This window comes from Vanessa tameamea, chromosome Z (assembly GCF_037043105.1).
Source record: "Vanessa tameamea isolate UH-Manoa-2023 chromosome Z, ilVanTame1 primary haplotype, whole genome shotgun sequence".
NCBI classification, from domain to species: Eukaryota; Metazoa; Arthropoda; class Insecta; order Lepidoptera; family Nymphalidae; genus Vanessa; species Vanessa tameamea.
In genome coordinates this window covers 7,616,557-7,644,553 of record NC_087341.1, presented here as the reverse complement: position 1 = coordinate 7,644,553, position 27,997 = coordinate 7,616,557, and the positions used below count along the sequence as shown (strand labels likewise).

Sequence of the window (27,997 nt, the reverse complement as noted above, 5' to 3'; positions counted from 1 at the left end):
TATATATTACAGAGTATGTTTTGTAAATTGTTTTTATACTAGGTAATATTATTGTCTTAGTTAACACAATGAGCTGTGACAAATATTTTAATACATATTCTAATTTACTCACTGAAATTATACTAAAATCTCTTAACAATCATATGAGTGTGTAGTTAATAAATAAATGTTAATTACGATGTCAGTAAATAGGCTTCTGTATAATTATTTTATTATAGTCAAAATGTCTTATTTATATACATATTTAAATATATATTTTAACTAATATATATAATAGCTATGCAAATGTTTTTGTTTTAGCTCTATTATAATTAATGTAAATAATGTTCTATTTTCTAATTTTAGTCATGTATTATTATTAAGTAACTAATGTTACATTCACAACAACATATAATATACGATTTAATGAACAAATATTTGTGATGTTTCTTTTATAACTTAAATTTATAAACCTATGAAATTGGAAAAATACTAATAAGTCATATGATTGGTTAAAAAAATTATTGAGAGTTTCTAAAATAATTAGCTATTAATAATAACCGACCGATGATCAAAGTCAAATTTAATCTGAATGATCACCCTTCAATGATCAATTCAGAAAATAAAAAGTATTTTCATTTCAAATTGTAGGGATACTCATTACTCAGTATACTAATCAAAACTATAGGCAATCAAAGTCAGTAGGTACCTAGTACAATCAAGTAAGAAAAAACAATTTTATAGCCAAGACAAATATGATGATATATGAATATAAGGCAAAACGTTTGTTTATCTGAGAGGATGGGTGAAAAATTAACTTATATTGCTAATTACATATTTAATATCTCATTGCTCCTAAATATTAGCCATGTGAAGTCTGAATAGATAGCTGAAGTTAACCTTCTCATAACTTCATTATGATTTATCAATTTTAAATTATTCTCGTATGTTATTATAATAATTATGTAATTATTTAAATGTCCTTAGGCAATGCTGTTTTGATTACGCAATCAAATATATTAGAAACGCAAGTTCTTGGTTTATGCGTATTGCTTTTAAATATTTATGTTTATCATTAACTTGTTTGTAATGTATGATGTAAAATTATCAAATATATTTTAAGCTTTAACAATGACAATTCCGAATACTAAAAACAGTGATACAGTTTTGATGTTAACAAATTACCGAATATACTGTAATTTTAATCTACAGTATATTCGGTAAACTAACAATATTCTTTGAAATATTTTAAATACATTTTACTAAATTTATGAAGGATTGTGAAATAAAACAAAAATCATAATTTTAACAAGTTCTATTAACACTACATACAGGTTTCAAGCAAATAACTTTTTACATTGCAATTGAGAAATAAACCATATCAAAACAATTTCTCTTCGATATAACAACTTAAAATTATATATTTTATTTGATTTATACTAGACAAAACATCCATAACCATATGTTTTTTAAACGTTGAAAATAGTTTACATTCTTGTAAATACATTTTATTTGAAGATGTAGTGAGATAATTACAAAAAGTTATTTTCTATGCATTTTAAAGTATCATATATACTTACCAATATCATTCACTTTTTATATTATATTTATAAATTATGTTCATTGACTACTAGTTACATCGTTTTGTGATATTTGCACACATAAATTTAAAAATTTCGCCACCATAATGCAATCTAAATCAAAATAAAGCAATCAACCACTATGATTAAGCCAACCATACTAATAACAGTCATTTGGAAAAAATGCAATTTCTTAGATTCTATGTTTCCTTGTATCTAACTTTATATACTTATTTAATTAAATTTTATTTTCTTTGAGCGTCAATCAAGTGAAAAATACTGAACATATTTGTATGAGAATATGATCAGTCGACGCTTAATCTACCTGAGATGTTAATTATTCCTGAGGTTATAAATTTTTTGAAATCCGTTTATCCTTCCTCCTTTTTTATATAATTCCCAGCGAAACAGGCGAGTAACAGCTAGTAAAAATATAAAATAAAACGTGGAATCGCTCTGAAACCAGACGTTTTTGTGAACATTCAAATAATATACCTACTTAGGTACTACAATTGCATTTACATTAAAACTTTTGTGCAATTATAAAGTTAGGCATATCATACTTATAATTTTAATGATCTTTTGTACTTCGTTTTTACGCACAATAGGAATATACTTAGACATTGTAATATTTTAAACAAAACTTAGATTAATACCAAGCGGTTATGTCAGATGTGTTGGAAAATCATTCATCGATTAAATGCTGTAAAATATGATAACAATAAAAAATCTTGCCATTCACAGGAGGGGAAGTCCGATATAAATATTCGAATAAGATAAGAGAAAACAGAAAAAGTACATAATGTTTAATAAAACTGAAACTTATATAACTATGGTGGTAATTGGTGGTGGTAAATGTTAATTGGAACATTGTGGTAAAATTAATATTCTATAAGATTTGGCGTGTTTGTTAATGTACTTTTGAATATAATTGCAAAAAATATATTATATAATTCCGTTTTAGAGTTATGCCTGTATAGGTAAATAAAGGCTAGTATTATAGATAACTTTTTACAATAGAAACAATTTATTTATTATTTGTAGAATGTAGAATGTAGATTATGTAAAGATGATTACACACAATATCTTTATATCAAACAGCAGATTTTAACATACCAATACACCGTCAAAATGAACAATATCATCCTGATTTGTAACTTTTATTATTAATATTAGATATTTCCAAGAAATTATTTAATTATTTTAAGATATTACTTTTTCTCACTTTCACTAATAACTTTCGCAATTTGTTAAAGTCACGGTCAGACAATATAATGTGTGTTTGCAATTTTGATACTTTAAAGTCATAGATGCACTGTTTATTATCACAGTTTATATTTTTATTTTCGGAACATGTGTTTTGTATTTCTACAGGATCATCATTGGTTATCAGAAGGTGTCACTTTTCCATGTCTTCCTTGTTCTTTCTCTTAGTCAACTTGACTTTAGGTTCCTCTTTGGTTTCTGGCAGTTCTTTAATTGTTGCCTGCTTAATATTTTCTTCAGGTATGTCTAGAGGGGGTAAATCTAAAAGATATGGCATCATACTTCGTGTCTTCTCTTCTGCTGACAGCCACTCCATCTATAATTAAATGTAAAAAATTAGCACTAATAAAATTGAACTCTATTTTTGTTAATTTATAATCTAATATAAAAATGGCTTATTCTGTTTCCATTTTATTATATAAAACTTATTGAATGTTAAATGAATACTAGTGATAAAGTTACCTTTTGTCTGTGATCCTGAACAGCGTCATCACAAATGTCTATGCACATTTGTTCTGTAAGTCTTCCATCATCAGACGCATAGGCAGCTGCTTGCCAAGCTACACCAAGTTTAGATAATGCTCGACCAGACATACCAGCTGTTCTTTTTGCTAGGTTAGCACAGAGAGCACCATAGTCAAACTGGTCAACATTGAGACGTCTGAAAATAATATTTGCATTTAAAATGTGTTTTTAATGTATAATGCATTGTTATTTAACTTTTATTTGACCATTATTGTTATTTTAATTGTTACAAGTAATTAAAATTTGCATAAAAGATTAATCATGATAAAAATGAAATACACCTCTTGCCCTCTGATGCCGGTTGCAGTACAAACTTATCAAAGTATAGCCTAATCAAGCGTTCTCTCTCCTCTAGACCGGGTAGACCAAACTCGATCATCTTATCCAATCTGTCATTGATAGCCGAGTCGAATTGTTGCGGGGTGTTAGAGGCTAGTACCAACATGATACGGCTACTTTGGTCAGAAGTTCGGTACAGAAAAGCATTTAGAGCTGCTCGCAAATCTTCACTTATTTGTGCAGAAGACCTTTTATGCAGGAATGCGTCTGCTTCGTCAATAAAGAGCAAGACACCTAAAAATAATTATGATATTTTAAAATATAATATATGAATAAACTGTTATGAAAACCTACTTAACAAAATTTTAAAATGACTGGAATGACTGGATGAATGGCACGAAGTTTCTAATGGGACCGTAGTATGGGACATTAGGGTGAGCAAAACAAAGTTAACTATCAACATTCACCTCCTGAGATCGATAAAGGTCATATTATTATGAATATGAAAATCAGTGAAAAATCAAAAATCTGTGAAATTGAAAGTTATGTATGGAATTAATAGTGTTGAAACATTAAATTTGAGTATTGTTCTATGGGTAATGAAGTTTATTAAAAACTGCTTTGTTTCTGATTGCATAATCCATTGGATACATGCATGTATCATGAAAAAAACGAATCCTGACCTTTTCTACTAGTATTGGCCCAGTCAAACATCTTGTGAATTGCAGCTACGGCATGTTTGCCCATTGGAGCCACATCACCACCCGTCATTATCGCGTAATCCATACCAGAATGTTTTGCTAATTTCTGTAACAAAGTAGTAATTATAGGTATAACAAATACTCCCTTACTCTAGCAAAAGTTTTAATTTAATCTAATTTCAAATGATCTCAGTAATTGGTCAATATTCCTGCAGACACAAAGTAAAAATTATAGTATAATTTAAACTATTATGAAGAGGTACTACTTACCTTTGAGAACAAAGTTTTACCAGTACCAGGTGGCCCATACATAAGGAGGTTCCTGTAGAATCCTCTATTCACTTTTGTGTTCTTAGTTGCAATAGCAATATCTCTGAGGCGTTTCTCTAATGTAGGAGCTAACACAACACCTGCTAATGCATCAGATGGTTTACGGAAATTTGCGATGGCACGTGATATTGTGAGGATGGGATGCTTAACTGCTTCTAAGAGAGAAAATCTTGATGTCTCATTCACTAATGTCGGCTTACCTAATAACAGAATAAATACCTTATTAATTAATGCACTTTATAAACATTAGAAAATTTAATAGGAGTTGAGCTAATAAAATAATAACTATTATTAGAATCTTACCAATCCTAGCTTCAATGAAACGAGCAGTCACAGATGTTGCACCTCTAGCAGTGTAAACACCAAGAGCGACCAAGGACAAACCTCCAGCTGCAGCCAGTGTCTTGTCCCAGTCTGTGACAAGTGCATTTAAACCTGTTCCTATAACGCTACCTGCTGTCCTGCATTACACATATAAAAATAACTATATAAAACATACTCAATATTAAAACATAAATAAATTGAATTACTTCTACTTTTAAGTCTATGCACATCTACAATCTTTGTTATTATTATACAAAATGTAAAAAACATAGAGAAAATTAATTCATATACTTGTCGGCTATATTAGAATTTTGTTATAGACATGTTTGAGTGGAAAACTTAAATGTAAGTTTAAGATAATTTAGGTAATATCTCTTTAACTTACTGTATACTTTCCAAAATAGTTGTCCTATTTTCAGCAGCTTTCAGTTTAATTTGTTCAAGAGTTATATCTCTGTTCTCTCTATCAGCTTTAGCACGAGCCCTGGCCTCTGCTTCTATAGCTTTAAGTTTGTTTTTCTCACGCAATTCCATTTCATGCTCAACAGTGGCGCGACGCATTGCTTCTTGTTTCGCTACACTCTCTTCTTGCCTGTTTAATTATAAAAATCTTTAATCTAGAAAAGTTGTAAAAAAAATAGTGTCTATATATATAATATAGCTACCCAATAGAATTGAATTTCTAATGAATAGCTCTTGTTAGAACATTGTACATATAAAATAAACATACTTTTTTAATATTTCATCCTGATTTCTTTGATGCTGAACCAATTGCTCTTCATACCGTGTCTTTGCTAATTGGTCTTGATACTGTGCACGCATTTGGTGCTGTTTTGTTTCTTCCTATATTAAGGAAATAAAGCATTTGTAATATAATTCTTTATTTAGGTAGTGTAAAGAAAACTGACCATTTAATGATATCAGAATACTATTGATTAAGAAAAATGACAATCTCCTAAAGAAATAATTAAAACATAATCGGACCTGTAATGTTTTGCGTCTTTCTTCATGATCAACTCTCTTCTGATCTACTTTAGCTTGTTCGATGGCTGCTTCGTATTCTTTTATCTTGGCCATCTGTTCTTGTTGACGAGTGCTCTCTTGCAACTTACTAAGCTCCAATGCATCTTTAGCATGTCCTGTTAAAAAATATATTACATACTGGAGAATCAAAACGTTTTTACCCATTCATTTCTATTACTTTACAAGATACAATCAGTGCAGACATGCAACGTGAAAACTATGAAAAATATTGTATGTTCTTTTTTTGGTACAAAATAGTCTCTTTATCTACTACTATTTTATATCCATCTATTTCAAATGTTGATATTAAATAATATTTATTTCAAATGAAGTACTTTAAACAAACAAGTGGCAACTTAATTATAATATAATTACATAATATTAAGATTTGGATAATCTTTCCTACAGGTGCGAGTTCCCAAGTAATTCTCACATAACAAATATTTCAACTTTTATTAATTTATTTATAAAACATTACCGTTGGATTGTGACCAAATCTTTAGTATTCAAAGTACAATATTTTTAAATATAAAAAACGTTCACAACAAATCAAATAAATATTACTGTCAGTTTACATATATTTTTCTATTAAACTAATTGAATATCCCTTAATTACTTCTTTCAATAAATAAATATATGTGTTTGTTTCCATATAGATTTGATGTCTACTATTCTCTTGTTAATTATGTCATTCATGTCATCCAATATTCTATATGTTAATAATAAAGAAGCAATAATAATTTATTTCAACTGCCTTTTTTATATTATAAATATAATAAACATTACTCATAGGGAAATAGAAAATATGATCTTAAAAAGATTATAAATAGAGCAGACTTCAAAAAATGAATTTAATTACTTGTATTACTCATAAGTATCAGGCAATTTGTCAAAATACTTACATATTTAAAGTAATGTTTGTACAGTAGTTTGAACTTCATAAATTCAATGACAACCATGATTTTAAAATTCTTGAAAATATATGTACAAACTACTTAAACAAAGTAAAGTTATTATATGCAAAGCAATATTTGTTTGGTATTATGATGAGAGTTGATCTATTTAAGATTGCATCAGAATCGCAATATCTGTTAATCTTAGCTAAATTGGTCAAGGACCGTAAAGTTTTTCTTTCTATTATTCAACTTGAAAAGCTTATCAGTAGGTAATATAATTTGTGTTAATTTTGAAAATTCATTCTATAATAATATTTTAATGTTACTTTGTTTAAGATTGTAGGTTAGGTGGCCGCATTATGCAATACCTTAAAATGTGACTGATAAGACTAAATACATACGTGATCTTTCTAACTCCCGGGCAGCCTGCGCAGCTCTCTCCAGAGCACTGGAATCAAATCTATATGATTCCATGGCTTTCTTTTCAGCTTTAGTGAGGTTAACTGGAGCGGCGGCTGAGCCACCACCATCTGCTGGAGGCTCATCAGTAGGCGGCTGCTGAGGCCGGCTGTACCCGAATAACCAAGACATGGCTAAAAACAGGTAGTTTTATTCATCAAATGTATATTTATTTATTGAAATGAACACTGTATCCTTTTTTATAATAGAGCACACGAATGGACATTGAACAATTGATTGATCGAATACCATAGAATCAGAGTCATAGACTACAAAATCTAAGTAGACTATAAAATTATTTGACAGCGAAATATAGATATATAATTTTATCATGTCAACACTTTTTTTTTAAATTTTTTATCAAATAGTTACAAGGAGACCCTCTCTGCCGTAAAAGATAGTGGATTATTGTTTGTGAATAATTAGCAATGGTTAATGATAGAATATTTAATAACTTGTCATTATAACTTATATAATATTATTATTATACTTATAACAAAAATAATATTATTATTAGCTAAAAATAAGAAGTTTTAGGTTTCATTAATTTACTATTTCAGAAGGAACTAAACGCTTTTTTAAAAAGAAACATTGCGCAGCATGCACCGGATGCGCTATTGATTTTTATGGCTTCATTTAATCCATAACGAATACAATAATGATGCAATTTGAGTAAAAACTTTGTTTTTTTTTTTAAAAAAAACCTCAGGCAAAAATAATCAATATCATATACAATCTTCAGAACAATTCTTTATTTCTTATTTTATATTTGATGTAATAAGACTTAGAAAATATATAAATACGATACTTGGTATTGGATAAAGAGATAAATTAAATTATAGTATACTAGCGACCCGCGCCGGCTTCGCACGGGTGCAAATCTGATACCAAATATATACTACAGAATGTCTTTATATAACAATACAACGTTTCAACCAACAACTTTAAGTTTTTTTCAACAAACCGCTTTATCCCTGCATTTTAAATCTGTAATATCTTCGAAAATATTCATTTCAATTTCATGTTGTAAGAATATCAATATGGCATTGATCAATATAAAATGCACTTAATTGGATAAGGATTAATGCTGTATTGCTTAAAATCGCTTCGTAAATAAGCCATTATTTCTCGTAAGAAATAAAGGATAAAAAAATATTATTGTGGGTTCCCTTAAAATTTAGCAAGTTACTAAAACAACCATTATTTGTATTTGTCTTTTTGTTATTACCACATAAATTTTCATTGGTAATAAGTAAATAATTATATTTTTATTGGTGGTATAAAATGTAGTCTTTATTACTTAAGTCCATCAATCGACAACACAAGAAAATTTAAATTTGTTTACTGCTATTATAGGCATTGAGGTAATTAATTATAATGACGCGCTAATTAACCGAAAAGGATAAAAGCTTTGTTTTGCTTCTGATATAATATATTCAGTTTTGGGTATTCTTTATGAATGTTACCTAATCAAATACTCTAGCAGGTCAGTAAATGTGTTGAAGACAAGTAAATGACTCGAAAAAAAGTAAACAAGGCGTTAAAATTTATTTTATTATGTTTTTAGTCACAGGAAAGTAGTATAACATTAGCGAACACAATGAAGGCTAAAGCTGTATGGTCTTTAAAACATTTATAAACAGAATGCACATAATAGATTTATTCAGCTGATAGTTTAGTAACTGCATTAAGCTTCTGTAGTTACGTTTGCACATTTCAATGAACTATACATTTCAGGTGCATTACATTGAAAAGTCATCACCAGATACTTATTTTGTTGATATAATTATATCTAACGAGAAACTCACAATTGTATTTTATCATTTGTTAGATAGATCAAAAATTTTGATACAAATTGGCTAAACAACTAAACTATCAGCTGTTAATCTAGTATATGCAGTAGTAAACATCAATTACGTGTACTTTATTCTTATAATAAACATGTAGATTATTAATTTAATATTTAAAACAGACATATATCATGACATTAAGATCCTGCTGATAAAAAAAACTATGGACGAAATAATCAGTGCTGACATAGTTTTATTTATCAACATGGGGTTTCAATTAAAAACCTGCAAATATCTGTTTATTGTAAAGATAATCTTTTAACTTTATCTATAACATACCCATTGTGGCGTCAGGAGGTTTAATATTAATACTAAACATTCAAGATCATACATAGTACATTATATTCAACCAATAATAAAAACATTGGTTTTGACATTGTTAATATAATATAATTAAAATTATTATTAAATTAGTTAACTAGATTTAAAGAGAACATAACAATTTTAAATCGCAGATCTGTAAATTAAGGGCATGTAATTGTAAGCAAAAAAAAACAAATAAATTAAAATTTAACATTATCTTAAACCTAGTTTTTTAAATTATTTGTATACTAAATAAAACAACCACTATTGTGGATCAGAAATCATAATAATTTAAAATAATTCATCAAGATCAACATTGTAAGTTAAATATTCCAAAATCCTAAAATATAAAAATTGTACATAATATATTTTTATAAAAAATACACAAAAGATACCTTATTAATAATATTAAATACTTATTCCTATTCAATTACATTAAACTGGGCTTAGAGAAACATTTTAAGATAAATTATACCATTTTAATACATTTTATAATATAATAACCTGGCTTATTAATAAGCATGGTTTTGTGTATATATTTATATATGACGCAAATTTTGATTTTTAGAAAATTATAATTAATAGTTGTCAATTGACACCAAATTTGTCAGTTTGTCTATTTGTTAAATAATGAGTGACCTTGTTTATTAATTAGTCAGGTATGTCTTAATAGTAATTTCTACTACACATAAAGATGTGGACATTTAATTTATAATATAGACATCTCTTTGTTTTGAAAGTGTGATGTGAAAAAAAATTACACCAGTACAGTCAGTCTACAAGGCAGTTATTGTCTAAAGTAGATAGATAGTGAGGTGCTTGGAAATAGACCATTACTTGCTGCGGTAAAAAAAATCCCATGGCTTATTGTGAAAACAAAATGTTTTTATCGCCTGTATCGACCAAGATAAGCCCCACAGTTGGGACACTTGTGATGGACATCCATGCAGCTGTCTATACAGCATGGAATCAAGCAACAACCTAAAAATCCTCTGAAATAGAAATAATTTCTGAATTAGACAAAAAGTATTCAGTGGTTCTTTAATTTAAATTTTTATTTGGTTCAAGTGCATTAGAAATAAAAAGTATAGAATGTATGCAAATATTATTACCCCATCAAACATATAACTGTTCCCGATATATAGGCAATAAGTCCTGGCTTTGTCTGTGTGTAAGTATTCATCTCTGCATGGCAACTGGGGCATATCATGTGTGTGGGTTGTGGACCCACTGGCACTACTGTTGTGACAATTGCTGGCCCTGATGCTACAACAACATTATATATATTATAACTTAATGATTTTTTAAATAAAAGATACTTGTTGTCATGCTAATAAAGTTTAAAAAGGTTATCATTGTCTCAGTATTACATTTATATTATTATAATCTTATTGGAGATTAAATTATAGCTCACCTTCACTTCCCTCTTAAATTAAAATGGTTACAAGGACATGTTAGTCATACTTCCAAATATTTTGAGGTCATTGTTATTGCCTGTTTTTTATTAATTTGTACTTACATGGAGAGTATTGGGGAGTGTATGGACTAGAAGGTCCTACTCCTCCAACAGCTTGGGAATAGCTAGGTGGAGCAGCCGGCGGCGGCTGCATTGTGTGCCCATTATTCCAACTATATGGTGGAGGATTCGGACTTTTCTCCATGTTAAACCTTTAACCACAGAAACACAAGTAAACACAAAGCACTCACAAATGAACACACTCGCTGTAAACCTTCGCGTGATGCAATACAATCTCGTTGCTATTTTTAGGTATGATTCTACCAACCAATAAAACGCAGATGTTCATTCGCGGACTCAAAGGTTTATGAGTAAGTAAATATCGCAAATTGATTCAATTAAAATAATAATTTAATACTAACAAAAAGCAGTAACAATTATTCCAGCTCTTCTTAAACACTTTATTTGTTAATAATATAAATTAGAAACAAGTCTTTGTCTATTTTTATATTATTGAACGACGAACGCGAAAAAAGTATATTTAATAGTTAAGAGAGAAATTAACCACAGACTAAAAATCAATATTCAATAGTGTATCCTTTTTAAAATAGAGTCCTTCTTAAAATATCTTACAAATGCTTAGTGAAAACATTATAATTTGTAAAAAATATTAAATACAATCTAATCAAAAAATCAACAACAAAATATCAACGGTACAAATATCAGTCTCCGGGTTAGTTTATTGTATTTGATCTTTATTTGGTTTCGTTTTTGTGATTTAGTGAATTGTTATTATTTTAAAAAAAATAATATAATTATGTTTCAATAATTTTTATTTTCACTTCATATTTCGGAATAACAATAATTTATTTTTTAATTAATGTATACCAGTTGGGACTTCACACAGGTTTTCCAATTAACAGGGTCAGAGTTAACAAACATCTATTTACAAATACAAGTATATTATACGTCTGCAATATTTAATTACAATGATTAACGTCATAAGGGTCACATTATTAAGCAAATGAATTTATTGCTCCTTTAAAAGTTCGGTTTCTTCTAATGTATATTTGAAATTATACATACAGGTAAATAATTCTTTCATAGTTTTATTTTTAAACAAAATAACTACAAAAATAAAATAGCATTATATTATTTCTTATGTCTATTTTTCTGGTGCTCAAATTAAATCATAATAACTAAATATAATTCGAGGTTTAATGTTTACTAAACTACAAGCTATTTAGTTGTTCATTTATAATGTAGCGTTGATTATATTACACTTTGTATATACACTTTGTATTTGTTAGCTGTACTCTATGGTCAAATATAAAACTAAAGATTGAAGATATTGTAAATACTTGACCTAGAAGTATACCTTTATATTTTTATTTATTATTTAATTGTTTGTGTTAACTTAATTAGAGTAAATATACTGAAAAGTGAATAATGTAAGTGACTGTAATACTTATAACATCAGTGTTTCGAGTTGAAAATATATGATGATTCATTAACGCTGTTTTCCTCATCAGACAAGTTAAAATGTCCTCACCACGCCCAAAATCTCCACGGACACCAGTTTTACCCAAAAAGGAGGATAAAGAAGAATCATTTTGGGACAAAATTGGCACTATCGGTCGTAAGAAACGCATAAAGGAAGGTATGTGTTTCATTTGTGTTACTTTGTAGTGTGTGTAGGTTGACATACCTTGAATATTAATGGCTTCGTTTTCTTGCAGATGTTACATATTTGACTTTTTTTTTGTTGTAAATAGTACATTTTTATAAATGTTAATGTTTTGTTTAGTACAAGAAGTACAAGCAGAGGGAAAATATGCAATAGATTCACCAGGAAGTCCTACAGCACCAGAAATCCCGCCTGAGGAATATAGTTTGCGTATGTTCTTCCTATTTAAAATCTTCTTTTCTATTGAAGTTAAGGTTGCTCAAAGAAAGGTTTTGTTTCAGATGATAACGAAGAAAGAGCAATTATTGAGCCTAGGTGTTTAGAAGATCCTAGAGTAAAGGAGCTGGTTCAGGTTTTGATTGATTGGATTAACGATGAGCTTGCAGCTCAAAGAATTATTGTCAAAGACATTAGTGAAGATCTTTATGATGGGCAAGTTCTTCAGAAATTGTTGGAGAAGTTGACTGAGACAAAGTTAGATGTTCCAGAAGTGACTCAGTCTGAAGAGGGTCAGCGTCAGAAACTTGCAGTGGTCTTAAGAGCAGTAAATAGGGTATGTTTATTGTTAAAACAAACACTCAATATTTAAAATTTATCAAACTTTACATATGTCTCAGATTTTCCATATTGTTTGTGCTTGCAATGAATTTTGTCCTTTCCTAACAAAGAAAACAATATAAAATTACCTCTCTAAAAATATTCAGAAATACATTTTTATTTTTAATATTTATTTTATGTGAACTCATAGGCTACGGCATTTGTAAGCAAGTTTATTTAGCAATTCTCAATGCTTATGATTATTTTAGAAGTGATTGTAGATTACTAAAATAAGATATATTTTGATGGATTGATAAACACTTTTCTTTATATTGATATGCTGTAATCAAAATGAATAAAACTATTTGAATATTAAAATCAATATTTATGTTTTTTCTATACAAATATAGATTGTTATAGTTATGGTATATATTTGAAATATAAAAGCTGCTTGAATCTATGAGTATTTTGTTGATAAGGTTCTCTTTGACCTTTAAGAAAATTAATGAATTTGAAAAGAATGTTTTACTTAAGTTTTGAATATTTGGATAGTTAAGGACAAATTTTGTATCAAAGAAATCAAATTGAATTAAACTGTATTCATCTTTTGATGAAAATTAATTGTGAATATGAAAGAGTTCTAATTGGTATTAACCTCATTTAAAAGTAGAAATGAAATAGTTTTAATTATTGTTTATGTGATTTATTATATGTATTTACTAAGGTAGTTTCGCATGGGATAACCACTACTTTTTTTATTGTAATAACAGATGACATCATGAATTAGTTAATAGATCATAACATAAACTTTGAAGGCAATATTTGTTATTCTAACAAAGCTTGCTTAAGAAACAATTTTTTACAAAACGTGTGCATTTACTATATTAGTATTATATTCATAATATCTATAATATTGTTGCTTCAATATAATTATATAAATTAGATCTATCAGTAGCTTATGCTATATTATGCAAATATTTCTGCAAAAGTGAATATTATATTTTACTCTTTATAGCTCTTTTGATTATATAAGATGAATTTAAACATTTTTGAATGAATAACATAAAAAAACAATGTTGTGTGTCATTCTTTGGGTTGATACATTTTTGCATAACATGGTCCAATTGTAACCTGCTTTTTTTTAAATTAAAATGCATTTCTTTTCCTCAGGTGCTATATGGAACATCAAAACCAGTTCAGAAATGGAGTGTGGATTCAGTTCATTCCAAGAATGTTGTATCAATATTGCATCTGCTTGTTGCTCTGGCCCGTCATTTTCGAGCACCAATCCGTCTCCCAGAAAATGTTAGTGTGAATGTTGTGGTGGTCAAGAAAGATGCCTCTAATCAACTGTCTCACAGGTAAGCATGTATTAATATCATCATGAAACTTTCTTTTGGATTACATACATGACTACTGGCTGTTAAGTAAGAAATTATAAAAAATATTTAAAATTTTCTAGAACATACATGGAGGATATAACTACTACCTATGACGATCTGGGAATGAAATGCGAGCGAGATGCCTTTGACGCGTTGTTTGATCACGCTCCAGACAAATTGCAGGTCGTCAAAAAGGTAAGGTAGTCCAAATGATAGTAATAGTTTTAGTTTTCATAAAAATACACTTTTTGGAAAAAATAAAATAATATTAAACATCCATTGTTTTAAAATATAGCATCATTGGTCTAAATAGGCCATGGATGTTAGGAGAAGGCAATAATTGTACTGTTTTTTTTTAAATAGACTTAACATGCAGCATAACTATTTTTATTTTTGACAAATATCTGTATTTTCTAGTCACTCATAACATTCGTGAACAAACATCTCAGCAAAGTGAACTTGGAAGTTATGGATCTCGACACGCAATTCCACGATGGTGTCTACCTTTGCCTCTTGATGGGATTGCTGGAAGGATTTTTTGTACCTCTGTATGACTTTCACCTAACACCTCAAGACTTTGATCAGAAAGTGCACAATGTATCCTTTGCCTTTGAACTGATGCAGGATGTGGGGCTTGCTAAACCAAAAGCAAGACCTGAAGGTAAATAATACAATGTTTCTTCTGTTATTATTTTTGAATATTGTTCATTATGAAGAAGAAATAAATAATATATTAGGTTTAATTAAAAAAGGTTAATATACAGTTGTTTTAAAATTGTAACTTATTTGTGTTTTCTCATGTCTACCAACATTGACAGTTCTTAAATTAAGGATTGTTGGTATTGGTATTTTGTCTAAATTATTATAATAGTTTTGTAATTATTCTGTTTTTATTGTTTCAGATATTGTGAATCTCGACCTTAAATCTACTTTAAGAGTGCTTTATAATCTTTTTACCAAATATAAGAATATGGCTTGAAGTTGTCAGAAATTTATATACTATATTTGCAGCGGAAAATGTGTAGTTGTTTTAAAAAAATTGGACAAGAATTTTAACAGACTAATCATGTTAAGAACTTAAAAGATCTAACAAAAAAAAATCCATTGTAATACATGCCATACCGAAAGGATTACATCTAGATGACCAAACAAATTTTGCCAAACTATTAAAATGAATTGAAGTACGATTATCTAGTAATAGGTAAACATCGAAAATGTCTTAGTATATTATAAAATAAAATGAGTAATGAGCGAATATTGACCACAAGTTGTACACAATAGAACACAAAGATAAAACAGCCATGTACAAGTACATTTATTATGAATTTCTTTAGTTCATATAGTTGTTAGTCACCATCAAGTGCTGTTACATATTTAATATTATATTTATTTATAATAAAGTTCAATAAACATTGTTAAATAGATTCTATAAACTGTAATCTCGTCAATAATGACAACACTTATAAAAATTACGAGTTAAACTCGTGGTCGAGTTTTTTAAAACTCTAATATTCGCTGCAAATTATTTTGTGTTCATAAGTAGACTTAACATACTATTAATCTTGCTTTTTGTAGTAAGAATATTAAAAACTAACAAATTATATTAATTTATTAACATAATGTGCCTTGACTTATTGATGTATTAAACATAAATTAACTACGTTTTTATTTCCTTGTTTCATTTAAAAATCTGATATCAATAAATAAATAAATAAATAACACGATGAATTCTAACGGCTTTAGCCTAGGATCATTTTTAAAAGGATGATTAGTTAAATCAATGTATAAACATTTTTAGCGGGTGCTGTATTCAATTTTCTTGGTTGCTTTTTTCTAAAATCACTATTCATTTGTTTATCTTTCAAATTCAATTAAAGGAATGCATAAGCCCTCTTCTGGTCTTTGTACTGAGTAATAACCTGTAATTGTATTAATTCAGAGTGATTCATTTTATACGAATTCAATCACGATATTGTCGAAAATCATATACAAATCGAATATTCGGTCTATTCCTTTCGGAAAGTTTAGAACGGGACAGGACATGGGTTGGAACAATTTATGGTAAGTATATAAAATAATACAACAAAATAAAAAGTCAATTTATTAAACAGAGTAATTTATTACTTAAAATACACGAGGTTACAGTTTGAATCTACTTATACCAATAATTACGAAAAAATATAAGTTCCCATTTCAAAATATATTACGTCATCATCACATTAATTAATTAGGGTATCTAGTATAAATGTTAACCAATATTAAATATAGGCCTTGTCATAATCAAGGTGATATTTTATAAACATAACTTACAGGAAACAATACAATATTTTTTTTCTTATAATTATGATAACATCTATATTTAACTTGTTGCAATTAAAATAACACTCAAATTAATATGATGACGATGTAAAGTCTACGGTACGCGAAGTGTTGGTATGAACTTCACAAATGAGATGAATAAAACATAAATCTTGCTGCTATTGACCGAATAAGAACAGTCTTTGGGTAATTCTTTGAATAAAAGTCGAACTCTAGTTAATGTTATCGATTAATCATATTACATTATACGGTGTGTTACGAGACGATTATAACTGAATCGAATATAAACGGATTTTTCACTTGGTATCGAAAACAATGATAATTGCGAATAAAAAAAATAGAAATTACAATGTGTCACATCTTTAATCCGATTCGAAATTAATAAATAGAGAAAACGCCTTCGTGTTCTTTTTTTAATTTATTATTAGATATTTTATTATACAATGGACATCTAGGACTGAACTATTATGCATAATGTTTTTAAGGGAGAAATATTAAACGGTAAGAAAGGGATATGGTATGATCAGTTTTAAATATAAAGAAGTAATAGAAGTATGAAAATATATAAAAATTGGAAAGTTTAAACATAGTTAATTATAGGCAATGAAAATTCAACATAGTCCTTTTTTACTTTTTGAAGTGGTTCCAAAAGTGGTACAATGTGCTTTCTATATTTATTAAATTCGAAGAGTATTTACTGATTAACTCAAGCGATGATTCAATTAAAATGAAATTCGAGACCAATATTTAATAATGTCTTAACAAATAAATGAATACAACAAAATATTTTTTATAAATTAATAAGATTTTGCTATTGCACGTACGTTTCGCTAGAAAGAAATTCTATGTCAATCATAAAAAAAATCTATACATAAAATCTCTAATAAATTTACATAAAACTATAAAATATAATATGTTTTAAAATATATTATATCTGGGGAATATTTATTCATATTGACATCATTGTTTATTCTTAAGTAACAATTAAATCATACAAATTATAAATAATAACTGCCGAAGAAGATACATTCATAACGCCGGAAAGATTAATTTCGTACTTATTTTATTTATTAAAACGTTATCACAAAAAATGTAATCTATTATTATTTCATTATAAATAAAATAATTTCGCTTAAATAAAATTATTTTAAAATTCGAAATAAGAGATAACGATGAATATATTAATTATAATAATAGATGATGTTTCACTTTACGCAAAGGGAATAAGAATTTTATTTGGTTAAGCTGTGCATTTCCTTCTAGAATACTTATGAATCTTACACGTAAAATTGTTTGGTGGCTACAAAAATATATTAACACGTTATTGCTTTCGGGTTTTAATTGACGATATTTTATTTTTAATATGATTCCCAAAATGTCAAAGAAAATATAATTTAGAGAGCGTAAATAATAAGGTGTAAGGTATATATTTTGTTTAATGATACACATTAAGTACCATTTATGGTACCATTTTAATTTGTTATTGTTTGAAAAATTATCTACGTTATGTTGTATATGGATTTAGGACGACTTAAATGAGTATTGACATTCAATATTAAAAAAATAACTTAAAACCTAAAACAACAAGTAAATAATTAACTAAGTACATACAATCATGTTAAATGTTAGTATGACGTATTATATCCGCCTGTCGTGAGATTATGTTGAGGATATTTATCAATTAATAAATCCACGTTTAAATATATTATAAAATTATAAAAATTTAGTAATTTTTTTTTAATTACGACTAAAGCGATTCATTTTTTGATTATAATAATAAAAAATATGTAAGTCAGTTATATTTCACATATTTTTGTGTTATATGTGTTTGGGAAAGTCAAGATAATTCGGATTGGAGTAATTCCTTGACCTAAGGAATGATATATATGAATACGTTAAATTAATCCTAAAAACAACATATACCCACACAACCATAAAGGCAACAACTTATAAAATTATCAGCATAATGGAATGTCACTATAAGGACGATGTCACATTGTTAGAATTGATGATTTACTTAATTTATTATAATCGTCAAATAAAGAAAATAATATATTGATATAAAGGATTCAGTGTTTATGTAAACATGCTTATAAATTATATATTAATACTGAAAAAGAATAAACAACAAAAATACTCATAAGGTCGAGAACAAAAAAACCGATTGTTGGAAAATATTTTTAAAATAAACGAATTCGATTTTTTTTTTCTAAATAAAAACACGTCAGCTGTTCTTTGTTACCGTTGTATAATGAATGGTCATTGATTTAAATTGTGTCATGTGTTTATAAAAAAAAAGATCACCAGGATGGTCAACGTGATGACTATAATATATATAATTTTTTTTAATTAAACTCGTTTTCAGAGCAAATTTTGATGAAATTACTCAATAACAAAGTAACTAGATTTTATAACTACCGTCATACATAATTAGGATTTCTAAATTCGTTCGTACATATAAATTGAGAATAAGATAATGATCTACAAACTTGGCATCGGGAATTGGACACTATTGTTATCTAGACTAAGAGAGTATAAACGATATTAAACACTAATCTAACAATGAAAAACTTCTAGAGAAATACGTGCATTACTCTGAATACATTTCACTTAAAAGATTAGCCGCAACAAGATACCATGAACGCCCTTTTTAATTGAAACATTTTAAATCTAACTTCTTATTAGTAAGCGAGTTATGTTTTGCTACATAGTTTACGCGATTGATTCTATTGTACGCAATCCTAATACCGAATAGATCATATGACACGATCAATGTATTTCTCTTTTTAACACAGCACATTAGAAAGAAATGGCAATATTTTTGAAGATCTGCCCCTTTTTATTAATTTAATGTAAGTAAGAGTTTATACTCTTCACTTACCTACTTACTTTACTCTGGCAAATGGGTCACGTGATCATCACCCATAGATTGGTTAATGCATCACCGATGACGATGACAACGCTGTAACCCTTGAGTAACTATACCGGCTCACTCAACCTTATACATATGACATAAATACTGCTGTTTGGGTTTCAGAGATTGTGTACAGTAAAATCAGCATTCGGCACATTTCGTTTGACAAGGCGATTAAATCAGACTTATTGATTTAACGAGTGAATTACACTTTGATAATTTATATGTCTATATAATCTGTCACTAACGCATTCCAATACAATAAAATTGGCTCATGGTTGTTGTTGTTCTTTTGTGGTGCGACGTTATCTGGATATTTAATACACCTAAGGAATATATTGTCGGACCTGTGTTGCGGCTAGTCTAGTACGATTTCAAATTGACTAATTGCGTTTAAATCCAAGTACGGTTATTTGAGATATCAAATTATCTATCAATGTCTTTACCGACTATAATGTCTACACAATAGGACAGGGACAACATGCTATTGTTGTCTCCCTAGCCTAATTTATTCTTACATACTACAGGTTGTTTAGAAACGTCTCGAGATTTGATCGATTCTAAGTAATGTATATATATCATTTCTTATGTGAATGTATTAATGTTTATTTTGGAAATTTGTTTAAGGATTTCATTTTTAATAAACATTAAATAATTGATTTCATAATTGAATTCAATTAAATTATCACGAGAAACCGGTCAATTATATATTTATATATATTTTTTATACTTAGTTCGTTATCAAATCTTGTGAAATACTTTATCATAATCGACTAACATGAAAATGTCTACAATTTCATATAAATATATAAAAATGACGTCGTAGTAAATAAGTTGCCTTACTATTAAATTTGAAAATATTTTACGACCACAATATTACGGAAGATTTATTCGGAACTTGTTTTAGTTGTACATAAAAAATAGGCTCTTTGTTTTCATCACAATAATACAATGATTTAAATAAAACATATTAGAAAAAAAAAAATTGAAACCATCAAGAGACGGTCAAACACAAGCAATAATATTTATACATATAGACACACTTGCATGCGCGCATACATTCAACTTGCAAATATACACATAAAAACGTTAATTTATCGTCAAATTATACTTTACATTAAAAACATTCACTGATGCACGTTCTGCCGTCCACAGATTATTATAAACTAAATTAATTTTAGAGCAATAACATATTGCCATCTCTGTCTAACGTGCTATGTAGAAAGGGATAGCAATAATTTAAGTCAAATTTAGAGATTGTACAATAAAATAGTCGCCGATGTTCTTTTTATTGGCATCTAAACTATGTATATGTGTTATATAAATATACATATAATAAATAAGTACAATAGTTAAGAAAGCTGCGCGATCAATAAAGATAAGGATAATTAATTCAAAAAAATATACGATCAAGTTCCACAAGTGTAATGCGTGCTACGTAGTCTTTCTGATGTGGTCGAGCGATGTTGAAGATTCCCTCCGCAGGATGAGATTTAGCTTATCGTCATCTTCGATGTCGTCTTCGAAGGAGGTGGTGCGACTGAGCGAACGGCCCAGCACGCGCGCCTTCCACGCCTCTAACCTCACGACCTGGTACACATAATTACTATTATTGCTTGCGTGCTTTTAAGATTATATGACTAATTACTGACATTCATAGGTTTTAATGGACGTTGTGAACGAAAACGGCTATATTTTTATTTATATTTCTTTCCATTAGACAAACTACAAAGAGAGAGAGAGAGAAGAGATAAGAGAGAGAGAGAAAGATTTATATAAGAGAAATAGAGATAGGCGAGGAAAAAAAGAGAAACGTTATAAACAACGCTCCTTATTGGATAGGTAGTGGATACTGTTGCTCATGTCAGTGAGCGAGACAGATAACAAGAGGGTTAAAAGTATCAACCTTTTAATGTAAATATTATTTATTAATGTATTTATGTGACATGAATTAAAAATGAAATAAATTCTACATAATAGGTTCTTATCAATTGTTTTGTTATTTTTTCTCAACTTGCGAATGCTAGCAGTCTGTACTATGTATATAATTGCAGATACCATTTATAATGGCGTTCGCTTGAATGGTATAGAACCATACATACATTATTTATTTGATATATACATTATTCATCCGTTTTCGTTCACGCCAAATCTACTGTCAACAACAAAAGCCTTAAAATCATTATCACTCACTGTCGACCGCTCATGCATTACAAAGTCTGTCATATCAAAAGTTTCCATCGAACAAACAAACAAGGAAACGAGCAAGTAGCAGACAAATTGTCAAACACAATCGCTATATGTTACGTAACTGTTAATCACATATGTGATTATCTTATATCTTTTGAAACGACTCGTTAGTTTAGACACTAACGATTAGCTCGAAGTACTTTATAATATTTCTTAATAAAGGACCGGAAATCCGGTTAATCTGGACGAGAAAGAGAGAAGAGAGAAATGATTACAATTAATTAAAATCCAGTCAACTTATCATCTCTAGTAAACATTATGTAGTATTTTTGATAAAAATATATACATATACATTTATGGGACACTTTCCTTAAACTATTCATACTACCAAAATATTTAATAACTATGTATAACTGTTAATGCAACAGTATCTTCATAATATCCGGACTCATTGTTCTGTTGATCAGCTTTTTTATATATATAAAAAAAACTATACTAATATTATAGACGCGAAAATAAATAAAATAAAATATTTGTGTTAAAAATATCACGAAATTCAATTACTATTTACTTCAATTATTACTAAGCATTTGTCTTTCTAATTTGGCCGTGGGTTAAGCTCTAATGATCGACTTGCTTTGGATTTTAATCAGACCCGAACGAGGTTCGATTACATCTAGTCCAGATTAACGAGACTCTATTCATCATGTTAATAGCGAATTAATTCAACAATTAGCCTGCAGAACTTATCGATTTATTCTGTTCCGGTTCTATTCAAACAAATTTTCTATATATAATATATACGTGGTATATAATACAAATATATTTACGAGAACATCTATTTCACAGGATTAAATCTACACAAGACAAGTGACAAGGTATAGTAATTCGTGAGCAATTACGTAATATGTATGGAAGCGATATGTAAAACACAGTTAGTTATATTTTATGAGCGACATGCAAGAGAAACAAATACATAAAGTTGAGCAACAAATAAGTAATCCCTTGGCCATTATAAAATATTTATAAATTATTTTGTTTATTGAATTGAAACTTCCTTGGCGATTTGAGAATTATATTTTTAATTTCGAAATTTAACGTTCCAAAACGAAGCCGTCGAAGAGTTTCTAGCGCTAAAAGAGGTTTCACTTCAGGCATTTGAACCAATGTTCACGTGCTGTTTTTTTTGCTAAAATTATCGAAAAGATTAGATTAAGCAAATTAAAATTTTAGATAATGCAGAATTTTCATCAGCCTCTATTAAAACATTATCAATAATTACGCTATGATTTTAAGTCCCTGCCGAAGTCTTGACATGAGGCTCCAATCCACGGTCGCGTTAAAGTAAAATAACTCATAGAACAATAATATTTTAATATGACCAATGGAGTTGTGGTTAAAAGTCAAGCAATACCAATACATACAGGTCGAATCGAAAAATTCCTCCTTTAACGTCGGTCAAAAGACCACAAATAAAACATAAAAAATGATAACCACGCGACTGTGATGCGACTAATAAAAAATGTGATAAATTTTTGTGTGTTGACCTTTTCATTTACCTATTCGAAGTAACCAGTGTACAATTAGTATGGTGTTCGATATATTTTACGTGTAAAATTATCGACACAAGCTATTAACGCTGAGTTAAAAAACACCAATCATAAAAAATAGTACCACCAGAGGCATAACTAAATATATTTTAAATAATTTTAAAATGAAAAAAATAATACTCTAAATTCGAGATAGTTGTGTGTTCGTTGCTGGCGGTATTGAGTTTGATCGTTCAATGTTATTTAAATATCAATTTTTTACGATACGATACAACATATTTTTAAGAATCAATACTAAATTCATGAAATACAAGTAAAATATTTCATTACATAATATTAGCTCTGTAATATTTACATAAGTACATGATTAAATAAATCCTATATTTCGTTTACTATCATAATATTAGCAACACTCACGTCCAGTTTCTGAAACCCTAATCAAAGTCAGATTAGTGAGAGTTGGAAATAATTACATTTTAATCTGAATGGTTATTGGCCGTCGGCAGCCGATGAGTTTAAGTTAGTAATTTTAGAAGCTTGAAGTAAGTGCTATATATATAACTTTGTACACGATCATCTATGAAATGTTTAAATAGTAGTAAATGTGTGTGTGTGTGTGTGTGTGTGTGTAGTTAATGTCAAGGTCAACACAGTCAAACACGTACTGATGTAAATAATTTCGCGCATCGTCGAACCATTTCCAGGGCTCTCCGTCCGGCGTTGTGATCGGTGTCGGATACTGTGCAAACATAACGTATCAGACACGCAAAAGCAATGTACATAACACTTTTCGAACTACCCTCAAGAACATATTAAACTGTTGAAATTATCATTGCGTTGATAAACAATGATAAAAAATATAAACCGTATTTTTTATCATGTCACATAAATTGAGTCAAAAGAGATGAACGATTTCATATTGGCAATAAAAAAATAGTGCTATTACAGCATAGAGAGATCACTTCGAATTCTAATGACCATGTTCAGTGACTGTTGACATTCGGTGGTTATTACTTTAAAATATGCGCATAGATTACGCTCATGTATTATTAAATGGAAAAGTATACATCACTAACGATCAATTCAACATCACATAGATATTGAAAAAAGAAAAAATCATCAACAAATACATATAAATCTTATTAAATTTGTTAAGCAAACAAGACAGTTTAAAACGTTTTAAGAGTAGTTTATCGATGTATTTATTTTGAATCGAAACCAAACAAATAATTCATTAATATTTTCCATACAATCCAATCATTTTTTTAACACTATAACACACACATGTGAATGTATTATTGGTCGATAGAAATAAGCTCCAGTATGAGATGTTAGAATTAGTGCTTTTCAAAGTGATTATTTACAAAGCATGTCGTACGACGTGCTGAAACCAGACCTGTGCTATTTAGTTGAAACTGCCGAATATTTTAAAAACATAATAAATTCAGTAAAACTGTTTCAAATGACCGTAACAACATAATTGACAATTATTATTTTTTTAAATTTAATTACATTTAATATATTGAACACGTCGAGAAGTTTCTGGAAACAATTTAATTTTAAACGTCATTAACACAAAATATTTATATACAATTTGTTTCGAATGAACCGTGTTTACATAGATACTGATACATTTGCCGTGGTGACAGGGTAACGACCCTCAGTCACCTGTTTAAACGTAAAGTACATAAACGAGAATAATATTCATTTGAGAAGTTTAATCTAGTTCAACTAAATGCAGCAGGGTTATAAAGCGAAGCAATGTGTTAAATGTTGGAAACTGTTCCTTAATCAAAATGCATTTCGATCAAATATGTCTCGACGTATGGTCCCCTATAAATTGACAAACATTTAATTACAACTAAAGAGAACATAATCAGTATAGTTAGCTTAATACGTTCGATTTATAAAGTATTTATTTTTTAATCGTATTATAAAAAAAAAAGTATTTATGGCAATTTCAATAAGTCTTGTTAACGAATAATTGTCTTTAAAGTTTCCGTTAGTAGTAAATGTGGTCGGGTATGTAAAGTTAAATAAAAAATATTTTTAAGTGGAATTCAACGGCTATTTATCGTTATTGGTTAATAAAACAAAATTATCTGTTAGCGATAAAAGCGTAGACTAAAATTAGAAGGAGTCTAGGGCTATGACGCAAGGCATGCTGTTTCATGCCGAAGAAACTAGACAAATTTAAACGATATAAACATTTAATCAGCAATAGACATCGTCGTAAATCTTGCATGCGTATTAGCGTCGTTGCAGCAAAATGGAGCAGTGCAGGAGTTTGCTAATATTTATAATATATTGGTAACTGAATGCCCTACGACATTTACTACCAACTTATCGATGTCATAGTGACGTTAAATGCTAATATTTCTGTTGTACTTGAATTATTATTAGACTCTGAGCATAAATGCTTAAGAAACTTCGGGTTATCGTTTTATTAGTGATACAAAATAACTCAACAGTTAAAGCACTGTGATGTTTTAACTACAAGTCTTCCAAAAACTGGATCATTTTCCTGACTACAAAGAAATATCTATCTATATCTTGGTCGTCAATACCAAACATATATGATCTTGTTTTAGAACGTAATTAACCTCTTTTCATACAATCGCACCAGATTTTATTCATAGTTTACGCTAAAAATTGTGTACTGAGACGTAATTTACCTCAGCCTTCAGTTCAGCGACTTGTTCCTGCAATTCGCGAACTCGGTCTGAATCGTCCATATTATTACATCGTAATTCTCCCTCAGTCGCCATCACTTCATTCTGAATTAAATTGAAAAAATAAATTAATAATACATTTAAGTGCAATTATTTTACAAAATATTTTTGTTACAATTTTGAATGCGTTACATAAAGCGAGTTCGTTCTTAGGGTTGCCAGGCTAAAATACAAAAGGCAGATTGTGCAATAAGTTAGCCCGCCCTTTTACTTTTATAAGTTGGATGCATGTTAAGCAGGATGTTTTATATTATCATTCCGCGTGACCTCGCTCGCTCTATATTTCATTCAGAGTACTGACAAGAAGCTTAACAAAAGAGTGAAACATGTTTGGCTAAGGCAGGGCACCTGGCGAGCTTATTCCCGCTTGACCTACCGGTTCAATAGTGCATTCGATGTGGTTTTATCGTATTATTATAAAGTAATTTTTTATCAAGTATAATAATAATGGTAGTTTTAAATTTGTTTGTGATTAATATTGTAAGTCATTTCGTAGCACAATTTAAAAAGTAGTGGTGACAAATGACAATTGCACCTAGAATGGCCTGACCCCTTAAGAGTTAGGCCGAAACGTAAGATTATATCAGTAAATAAAAATACCATATTTATAAATTGACATACAATATACGCACTGTTTTAAAAGAAAGATTATAAGATTTAAATATTCTGTATTATTCTATAATACGCACTTCAAATGATTCTTGATTAATTTATGTTTATAATTAAACACTATACCACTTAACCAACTATGTCCATGCTAAATCCTTTAATATGACTCCAAAGTTCCGATAACAGCTTCACCGACATTTCTCCGGATCCAAAATGATAATATATTGATTAATAATTATTAAAGATTCTATTCATATTAGGTCAATTCAATATATATAAATAATTTATATTCAATGAAATGGTCAGTAAAAACTCTATTCTCGATGTATTCAGTAGCATAGCGCTAAAGAAAACTATTTTACACGCATTAATTTGCTGTGTATAATTAAATAATTGATTAAAATAATGCAAAGCACACTCATAGTGTACACATACACAGATAACCAATAAATATTGTTTAAAAAAAAGGAACAAACGATTTTGGAATTGTTGTCATGGTTAAATGTTATATTTAAGTTTGAATTTGTATATACAGTATATATACTTATATATAGTTGCACAAAAGGTTTAAAATTAAATAAAAGATATGTCTCATACGTTAGCATTGTAATCATGAATTATTGATATATATTATAATCCATACCTTAACTTCGATTGAATTCAAAAGAAATATTGCTTGTAAAGTTAAACTTGTTAGGATGGAACGAGAGCTAGTATTACATAGTTGATTTGTAGCAACGTTATTATATATAAAGTTTAATTTTTTATTTATATTTATGCATATAGAATATCTAGTAACTTACTTTTAGCTTATATTCTGATACTTCAGTTTCTAATTCAGCTATTCTCTGAGCGTCTTCCATGTTTCTTATATTAGCTTGCATTGATTCATATTTCGCCTGTGAGTTTTTAATTAAATTAAATGATAATAATAATAATACATATTAACAAACAGAAAAATCGCGAGCAGCGCTAGTTTAGTTAGATGATCAATAACATTAATTCAGTATAGATATACATACATTAGCTATATATACAATATAAATTAGCTATGCTTTTTTTCATAAAAATAAATTCATAGTTTCAAGACTGAATTCTTACAAATA

General features: G+C 28.6%; 4 protein-coding genes across 11 annotated transcripts in view; 1 reads left to right on the top strand and 3 right to left on the bottom strand.

Annotated features, from left to right (window-relative positions):
* LOC113400949 (beta-parvin) overlaps positions 1 to 15,635 on the top strand; it is a 165,316-nt gene extending 149,681 nt beyond the window's left edge. The window contains exons 2-8 of the mRNA XM_064220332.1: positions 12,504 to 12,631; positions 12,779 to 12,868; positions 12,940 to 13,211; positions 14,366 to 14,556; positions 14,658 to 14,772; positions 14,995 to 15,238; positions 15,480 to 15,635. Coding sequence (XP_064076402.1) covers positions 12,514 to 12,631; positions 12,779 to 12,868; positions 12,940 to 13,211; positions 14,366 to 14,556; positions 14,658 to 14,772; positions 14,995 to 15,238; positions 15,480 to 15,556 — 1,107 coding nt within the window. The 5' untranslated portion in view covers positions 12,504 to 12,513 and the 3' untranslated portion in view covers positions 15,557 to 15,635. The remainder of the gene's footprint in view (positions 1 to 12,503; positions 12,632 to 12,778; positions 12,869 to 12,939; positions 13,212 to 14,365; positions 14,557 to 14,657; positions 14,773 to 14,994; positions 15,239 to 15,479) is intronic.
* Positions 1,282 to 7,626, bottom strand: Bor (belphegor). Its single transcript, XM_026640641.2, has 10 exons — positions 7,305 to 7,626; positions 5,969 to 6,123; positions 5,715 to 5,827; positions 5,370 to 5,576; positions 4,964 to 5,121; positions 4,601 to 4,860; positions 4,313 to 4,436; positions 3,632 to 3,923; positions 3,288 to 3,486; positions 1,282 to 3,141 (listed from the first exon to the last, which is right to left on the bottom strand). Exons 1-10 carry the CDS (start codon positions 7,492 to 7,494, stop codon positions 2,959 to 2,961), a joined length of 1,881 nt encoding a protein of 626 aa, XP_026496426.1. The 5' UTR covers positions 7,495 to 7,626; the 3' UTR covers positions 1,282 to 2,958.
* LOC113400978 (LITAF domain-containing protein) lies at positions 8,896 to 11,526 on the bottom strand. Of its 2 annotated transcripts, XM_026640682.2 has the most exons (4): positions 11,394 to 11,526; positions 11,035 to 11,183; positions 10,628 to 10,781; positions 8,896 to 10,507 (listed from the first exon to the last, which is right to left on the bottom strand). In XM_026640682.2, exons 2-4 carry the CDS (start codon positions 11,174 to 11,176, stop codon positions 10,402 to 10,404), a joined length of 402 nt encoding a protein of 133 aa, XP_026496467.1. In that variant the 5' UTR covers positions 11,177 to 11,183; positions 11,394 to 11,526; the 3' UTR covers positions 8,896 to 10,401. The 2 variants fall into 2 exon arrangements, with proteins under 2 accessions (XP_026496467.1, XP_026496459.1); XM_026640674.2 differs by lacking the exon at positions 11,394 to 11,526 and having other exon boundaries at positions 11,035 to 11,302.
* A 4,824-nt stretch (positions 15,636 to 20,459) lies between the features above and the next one.
* The window catches only part of Evi5 (Ecotropic viral integration site 5), a 42,808-nt gene continuing 35,270 nt past the window's right edge, over positions 20,460 to 27,997 (bottom strand). For 3 of the 7 annotated variants that reach the window (XM_026640590.2, XM_026640581.2, XM_026640631.2), the window contains 3 exons: positions 27,695 to 27,790; positions 26,226 to 26,327; positions 20,460 to 21,400 (listed from right to left, as the gene is read on the bottom strand). In XM_026640590.2, the coding sequence (XP_026496375.1) occupies positions 21,245 to 21,400; positions 26,226 to 26,327; positions 27,695 to 27,790 (354 nt within the window). In that variant the 3' untranslated portion in view covers positions 20,460 to 21,244. Of the gene's footprint in view, positions 21,401 to 24,215; positions 24,290 to 26,225; positions 26,328 to 27,694; positions 27,791 to 27,997 lie in introns of all 7 variants that reach the window. The other 4 variants (XM_026640616.2, XM_026640607.2, XM_026640598.2 and 1 more) reach the window with 2 other exon arrangements.